Source organism: Poecilia latipinna, unplaced genomic scaffold (assembly GCF_001443285.1).
Source record: "Poecilia latipinna isolate Pla-1442-1.1 unplaced genomic scaffold, P_latipinna-1.0 Scaffold719, whole genome shotgun sequence".
NCBI classification, from domain to species: Eukaryota; Metazoa; Chordata; class Actinopteri; order Cyprinodontiformes; family Poeciliidae; genus Poecilia; species Poecilia latipinna.
Window position 1 is genome coordinate 164,561 of NW_015113335.1, and position 8,198 is coordinate 172,758.

Sequence of the window (8,198 nt, forward strand, 5' to 3'; positions counted from 1 at the left end):
CGCACACACACACACATACACACACACATTTTTGCTCGATATTAAAGTGCCAGTGTTTGGTTTTTTGTGTTTTTTTAGGACAGTTTTGACAGCAGGAGCGCAACTTTTCCAAGGCCTCCATATTTCAAAGCGTTGTTTGTTTGTTTGTTTTTTCATGTCATACTGAGAAATTCAAGAGATTATTTTCACTTTCACGCCTGAAGTCACTAATTTTGACGCTTTTAATGGCACAGCTGAAATGACGCAGATTGCAGACTTAAACACTTAATTGACAACAGTCAGGATAGAGCTGATCGCATACACTAAAGTATGTCCACTCGTTTGCATTTTTTTTTCTTTCTTCTTCTTCTTCTTCTTCAATTTTATTTTTACTTAACATGATGTAGTTTTAGAGGCCATTCATGCCCACTCCCTGGGTGGATTCAGGTGGGTGCAACAAGTCGGGGGAATGGCACGGAGGGCTCCCCGGCGCGCTGTGCTCGCTATCGGTGTCGCTGCCCCTCTTCCCCCCGCTGCCCCCGGAGCCGGAGCCAGCGGACCCCCCGGCGCTGTGAGTTTTTACGTGCTTGCTCAGGTGGTCGCTGCGCATGAACCTCTTGTTGCACACCGGACACGCAAAGCGCTTCTCGCCGGTGTGTGTGCGCAAGTGCCTCTGAAGCTCGTCGGAGCGCGTAAACCTCTTCCCGCAGAACAGCCAGTTGCACACGAACGGCCTCTCGCCGGTGTGCCACCGCAGGTGTGCCTTCAGGTGCGACGTTTTGCCGTACACCTTCCCACAGCCGGGGATGTGGCAGCTGTGTAGGCCTTTCCGCCGCAGGCTGGCGCCCGCCGGTCCCAGTCTCTCCGCCTCTTGGCAGTTCGGGCAGTCGCAGGTGGCTCTGCCCGAGTACCGTCGAGCGGAGGACCTCGGGGAGCCCGCTAATGCTGCAGGGGGACCCCCCGAGAGCATAGTCCCACCTGCTCCAGTTAGCGGCGAGGGGCTCGTGTCCGGATAAGAGGGTAACACCGGCTTGAAACCGTCCATCAGGTGTTGGCCGGTTGTCAACAGGTGTGGAGAGGGGCTCGTGCTGAAAGCAGAGTGACTTAAACTGGAGTAGTCAGAATTATATCCTCCGAGGGGAGAGTGTAAGGAGGTCTGCAGTCCACCGGAGTGTAAGGACGATTGTAGTGCTGCTCCATTCGGGTTCTGAACGTCAATCCACCCCGCTGCTCCCACGTCCCACCAGGCAGAAGCTCCGGTGGTGCCGACCTCCCCCGCCGGGATCCCGGGGTGGGATGACTTGAACCAGGACTCGTACGGGTGCGCAACGCTCATCCTCGGATAAATGCCTTGCAAGCTGTCCACCGAAGTGTGCACCTTGGAGATGAAGACCGGCTGATGGCTGGACTCTTGAGAGTTGCTCGAGGCTTGGAAAACGGAGTAATCGTTTCCGAAATGGGAGCCGGACGACGTGCCAGACGTGAGAGAGAAGGCACTGGATCCGCTGGAGCCGTTGTTGCCGAAAGAGTCCGAGGCAATGCCAGATCCGTTCCGGGACACCCCGAAGCTGGACAGGCCGGAGCCGAGGCTGCAGCTGCTGGCGGCGGCTCTCTTCCACGGGTGGAACCCCTTCCCAAAAGACGAGGAATTATCCGATATAGCGGACGGTGAAGGGCTCGGACTCCCTATTTTGTTGCATGTTGCAGCCAACATGGCTAAAGGAGTCGATCCTAACCTCGGCTCCTCCTAAAAGGGCGCACACACACGCAAAAACAAAAATCTAAGTCACACTGTGCAAAGTTTAAAACTTTAGCAGGTTAAAACGAAGATGTGTATGGCAATATTTCAGAAAAAGGACTGCTCACAATGTTTCAAATGATTTTTTTTTAAAATACTGTGTATTTGGCGGCAGTTTGCTTAAAGTTCTACTCTAAGATTCTCATCACTTCCTACCTGATCGAGAACAACGTCAAAGTGCAGACAAATTCCAACCTGAACACGAGCGAAACCATGCGTGTTTTTTTTGTTTAGCTCTATAAAGCAGAACTTCCACGAACTTGCTGCTGAAAGTATAACCACCGCACTGGCTCTGCTGCAGTAAGTTTAATCCCCCTCCAAACGGCAGGACAATGACAAGAACTAATTAAAAGCAGAAAGAAAGTCCCTTTTTTCGACTCACCCCTAGAAGTGAAGTTGCCATCACACAAAAACACTGCCCTCCTCAGAGGATCTTTTTATATTTATGAATCAGGAGCGCTGCTTTCCCCCCCCCCCCCTTCTTCTTCTCCTTTTTTTTTTTTTAGAGGTGTGCAATACAATGATGCGTTCCGCCCATTCTTCCACAATTGTAGGCTCCTCTCTGGCTTTGAAGTGGCGCTGTGTGACACGGGCGACCAATCAGCTGCCCCCTTCCCCGCCGCACTGCCACATACTAACCGTGAGGTCATCGATAGAAGAGCCCCCTCCCTCCCCTACCCAGACAGCTCTCCACCCTCCAACCCACCCCCGCCATAATAAAAGACAGCGGAAGGAAGGTAAAGTTAAATGAGAGTGAATTAGGAAGGAGGAATTAAGGGAGGGGGAACAGCACTTATTGAAAATTTACAGAACAGATCTCATAACATAAATTTGAAAAAGAAGGAGGAGTGATCACGATATGGGGTCAATCAAACATGCCTGCGGAGTTAGGCAACAGGCCATACTGAAGCCGTACTGAAGCTCCAGCATGCAAAAAAAACAAAACAAAAAAAAAACAAACAAAAAAAAGTGACAGTTTACACTATAAAAATGAACTCTGTGTTATCTTTGATTTTAGCCATTAAAAAGAGATTAAATCAAACATTTTGTAATGTTCAATAACTTAAATTCTAACATTTCTGGAAAACATAGAAAAAAAATGTCATTTGGTATTATTTTTTTATTTTTTAAATTTTATTTTGTCTGACTTAGAGGGGTAAGATGAATATTTAAACCAGCAAATGATAACTGTCATAAGCTCAAAAACTACACTTAAAAAATGAATTTTGGAATGTATACAATTTTAGTCATTAATGTAATTACATTGCTAACCAAAAATAATAATTTGTAAAGTTAATATTTAATATTGATTCTATTCTGACAAGATGAAGCACTTTATTTTTTTGTTAAAAAAATATATACAATTTCAAAAATGTTTGTGATTCAGAGAACTTTGGTGTTGGAGTAACAATTTAGATTTGTTTTAAAGTTTTAACTAGTTCAGTGACAGCGACTATGTTAAAGTCGGAAATGTAAACTAAACATCTCGAGGTAGGTTTTTTTAAGCTGCAGTTTTCATAAGTAAAGGTTAGATGTCACTCTTTCAAAACATGGTTCTAACAGTTCATACTGCTTCAATGGCATTTCATTCATTAGTTTAATGACAGCGCTAATGCTAAAGCCAAACCTGCTAGTGACATCTGTAACCTGGAGGCAGTTCCTACCAGGGAGTATTAGATCTTGAACTGTGCTTTCCATGAAAAAGGGTGTTATATTCTGATTTCTTGAAATAGAAGTTTTAGAAGTTGTTTACATTTTGGAAACATTGTATTGCTTTAACCATTTTAGTGATAGAGCTAAGGCTAAAACTAAATTTCCTAACAAGCTAAACTTCATAAACCTGATCCAATCCTTGTTACTCAGCAGGACATCTTAGTTGTGGTAGTCAGGAATAAGATCTACATGCCTTCATGGTCTAAATTTATTTACCCTCTTTTACGATTCCTGTAACATTTTATGCAATAATAACAACCGAGTTCTTATATTTGTTCAGTTTTTGAGGGGAAACAAACCAGATAATCGAAATTTTAAAATGCACCCAATTAAGCTTAGCGTCTCTTAGCTGTTAAAGATATAATTTCTACTCAGAAATGTTAGACTTTTCGAATAAAATGGTGACACATTTTTGTATCAGTTTTCATCCTTTTATTGTACGAGTTTCTTTAAGTCAGTGAAGAAAATAAAGTTGAAAGTTTCTATTTTGAAATTAAGATCATCCTCAGAAGAAAGTTGTAGATTCTCCTTTTTCACCAGGAACGCAGTTGTTTGCTTCAATCCAACCAAGTCTAAAGTTGTTTTGGATCTTTTACTCTGTTCTATTTTTTTTTATTTATTTATTTAAATTATAGAATTATTCTGCCTCAAAGGGGAATTTGCATGTTTTAACTTCTATAGACTTAATATACACAGAGCATTACAGAAAACATAAAGGCTGCATTGTTCTGCTCGTGCACTTATATTGCATCGTCTCAAACTTTCACATCACTGTAATTGTGTCCAATTACCTTGACAGTTTTGATTAAAACTGTTATAGACGGTGCATTCCGGGGTGGTGCACGCGTTTGTGTGTGTGTCTGTCTACGCGCGCGCGCGCGCGTGTGTGTATTGGGGGAGATTATTCATTTCATTATAAACCATGTTCATCTGAAGCAGCAGATGAAGAGGATGAGAGGTCGGCGTGGTTGACTTTAGAAGATTTACAGCCATTAGAAATAATAATAATAATAAAAAAAAGTATATATTTTCTTTCTAATTCCAAGACGGGTTTTGGTTTTAGGAATTTGTTAGAATAAGTGATTCCAATCTGTGCCTGAAAATAGAGCAATCCTGTTAAATTAAATTGGTTCGTCGCTTTCTCCACTGACATTTGGTAAAATAATAATAATGAAAAACTGTAAGAAGCTCGTGTTACATAATAAGATATTGAAGGCAACGCGCGTTTGTGGTCATTTGCATGCAGTGTGAGCTGGGGGCATAAATTTCATTTGAATTTCAAATTTAATAACGCGGGAGGTTTTTAATCATCCGCAGTTTTATTTGTTTGATATTAACATGCTTATTGACCGGGTCTGTTGACCAGCTTGGTCATTACGGGACAGGGAAAAGTTAATTAAAACGACCAGGGATTATTCATCACATCATCTGCCCTAACCCGTGTCGCTTCCTTTATTGCGCAGCGTGATAGATGGACAATCTGATTAATTCCTGTGTTTCTAGGACTGGACAACCGCTGTTTTTTTCTTCCTTCTCTCTCTGTGTATGTTTGTGTGTATGTGTGTGTGTGTGTGTGTGTGTGTGTGTGTTGGGTTCACCCTGAATTTCCTTTAGGTGCGAGGAAAAATATGGAGTGAATAATGTAAAGATTGTGTCTGATGCGAAACCACCACAGCGACTTGATCATTTTGGATTACGCATCTTGTTTAATTGCAAACGCTTCCAAACGCATACTTTCCAATATTTACAACAAGTAAAATTAAATGAAAGGGAAACGACACTAATTTGCATAAAATTACATCTATATTTTGACTTTGTAAAAATAGATCTCCACTGGGTATAAATTAGCTACATCAAACTACGATGTATTTTTTTTTAAATTATTATTATTTATTTTATTTGTAAAACTAAGCCAAGGTATAAAAATCAAGCGGCGAATAATTTGTCCCAGCGTTATAAAAAGCGAATAAAAAGTGATGGTGAGAAATAAAACCTACATACCGCGCTCCACCGCTCCTTTGCAGCGCATTGATTGACCCTCGATGTTGGCTGTCAGGCGGAGGAAAAACACCAGCATCTCCTGCTCTCCGGTGTGATCGTGAAACGGTGCCAGATAAATGTTACACTGGCAATTCAATTAGGAATAACTCGGCGGGGGGATATTGAGCTGAACCCAGTTTCTTACTCATACTCCTGAACTCATATATTTTGATTTTTTTTTATTGAATGCTATATCGACAACTCAATACCAGTCATATCATTCGTTTTATTTTATTTGCTTATTTTTTATAGTTGGTTTTCTTTTAAGAAATCAACACTTTCCAACCGTGTGCACTTGGTGGTTTCGCGCATTTGGAGAGCGACGTTCGCACCACAGCTCAAGTGTTGGCCGCTGGTGACAAATTACTAAGCGGTCTAACAAGAAAGAGTAATATCAGGGGTCACTGCGATAACCCCAGACAAGGCAGCACAGCTGCTCAGCCTATGCAGAGAGTAGAGAAAGTAAGGTTTACATGCTATTCTTTATCAACACGTGCATCAAAACTTCTTGTGTCGCCTGTTGCATTTCAGCAGGAGCCGCTTTTCAGCTCGTCTGGTGCGCACAGGTTGTTCCCCTCTAAGCGCACGGCTGTAACTGTAAGCCGCAGTTGAACAGATGTCCCCATTGAAGGGCTTTCTCTTTTTGCGCGCATGCAGGGGCTATATAATACCATCATGAAATCAAACTCAAAACCTGTCCCTTTCGCTACCATAATGACCGAGTTATTCTGGGCCGCTGAGCACGAACAAAGTCCGTTCAATATTGCGTGCTGAAGAATCACTGCGCAGCTAAGAAAGAGAGAGAGAGAGAAAAGAAGAAGAAGAAAAGAAAAACAGGAGTCATGGCCATGGATGGAGAACTGACTATGCCACTTTTTCCTCATGTGGAGATTTTCAAAGAATCTAATCTGAATCTGTCGAGAACTCCGATTTTTATTGTGCAGGTATAGGGAAGCAATCACTTGTGGCTTTCCAGCACATAGGTCACAAATACAAATAGAAAGTTAATGCAGTTTGTTAAATAAAACTAAAAGAAAGTATGCTAGCTGGATTCAGCAACAAGCAAAACAAGAGTTTTGCTTGTTGCTGAAAAACAGCCACACAGCTGTTTCATCTGACTGTAGCAACATCTTCTATGTGTTTGCTCCAAAAAGCAGCTGAGATTGATTACTGATATTAAACGTGGTGTGTTTTTTCTTGCCGACGAGGCTTTTAAATCAGTGATTTGCACAGGCTTTTATTTAAGGGTAGCTAAGTAACGGGGGATGGACACAAATGGAGATTTGATTTGGAAAAAAAAAAATTGAAGAGCATGTTTACTTTTCTCTACACTGTTGCACCCTACTTTGTGTTAGTCTGTTACATACAATTCACTGAAGTTTGGGGTTGCAATCGAACACAATGTGACACATTTTTTTAGGGTTTAAATACTTTTTCAAGCCACTGTAAATAGCCAGAGTGGAGCAGGGTTTGCATGTTGTTGTTTTCTCTTTTCGCCAGGAGGTTGCAGAGAGCAGATGTCCGTCTGCGGACCGGCTGCCAAGTGGGTCCGGAGGCGCAGGGCAGCCTCAGACACAAGGGCCCAAATGGTGTGACAAAAGATGTGCAGGAAGCCCCTCTCTCCGCCTGGGTGAGCCACAGAAAGGGTCTCCCCTCTCTGCCAGCCTGTTGGGCCATCTCACAACATGAGCCAGCCATGAGCGCTGACTGCATAGCCATGTGGTACCGGTCCCGGGGTGGCTTGTGTTGTGTTCACATAAACGTACCGCGGATACACATGCACTTGCAGGGAATCTACACTTACAGTGCAGTCAGAGCCACTTGTATCTTTTTCCGTCTCTCTGTGTTTGGCTGCCCATGAGGTCACGAAAGTGTCTGAAGAGGCTCTGAAACTGTTCCAAGCACAGGTGGGCAGCACGGCCGCGCTGAAGGGGTGCACTGAACCGTAAGCAATGATATAAACGTCTGGCAAATAAATTGGCTAGTTAACAATCTTTTGACTGCTCTAACCTCTGAGCCTTTGTCGGGTATCGATCAGCCAGCTGTTCCTTGCTTTGTGTGGTAGAACAGGGAGGCTCTGGTCCCCACCCCATCCCACCCCGTCCTCCTGAGATGAATAGACGCAGCCGGTGAAAAACTTTTTCCTGCCTTTCAACTTTAAGTCAAACCAAAACTGCACAAACTGATCATTGCCTCCCACAGGTCAAAATTAAAATTTAAAATATTGTCATAAAAAAAAAAAAAAAAATCCCCCACCAGCTTGTTACCCTCTTGAGGCTGTTTAAAGGCTTTAATTTAAAGTTGCTTGTTATGTCTGACAACCCCTGGCAGTGGCTTCTTTGTTCACAGCTGCCATGTTGATGGTTTGCATGGAAACCATGTCAGTGGTGGTGCAGATGGGCATCATTTCTCCCCCTATATTAGAATAATTGTATGTTAAATATCAAAGATCTTCAGAATTACAGTGGGTGCTGTGTGATGGGTCTTTTCACGGGAATATGTCAGGAAAGACCGTTAATGATCCGTCTAAACAGCCATCAGTCAAGGTAGGTTTGACAGCAGAAATATGTACACCCCTGGAATATTTTAAGGTTTCGTCACATCGCAACCACACACTTTAGTGAAAATTTTGTAGGAGTTCATGTGATATTAAAATAAATAAATAAAT

The 8,198-nt window shown here is 42.9% G+C and overlaps 1 protein-coding gene across 3 annotated transcripts; it reads right to left on the reverse strand.

Moving 5' to 3' along the window:
• Positions 1-69: 69 nt before the first annotated feature.
• Positions 70-5,662, reverse strand: sp8b (sp8 transcription factor b). 3 transcript variants are annotated; one of them, XM_015045315.1, is made up of 2 exons: positions 5,492-5,662; positions 70-1,726 (listed from the first exon to the last, which is right to left on the reverse strand). In XM_015045315.1, the coding sequence occupies exon 2, from the start codon at positions 1,691-1,693 to the stop codon at positions 389-391; it is 1,305 nt and encodes a 434-aa protein (XP_014900801.1). In that variant the 5' UTR covers positions 1,694-1,726; positions 5,492-5,662; the 3' UTR covers positions 70-388. The 3 variants fall into 3 exon arrangements, with proteins under 3 accessions (XP_014900801.1, XP_014900799.1, XP_014900800.1); XM_015045313.1 differs by lacking the exon at positions 5,492-5,662 and adding an exon at positions 2,160-2,250; XM_015045314.1 differs by lacking the exon at positions 5,492-5,662 and adding an exon at positions 1,934-2,250.
• Positions 5,663-8,198: the final 2,536 nt, after the last annotated feature.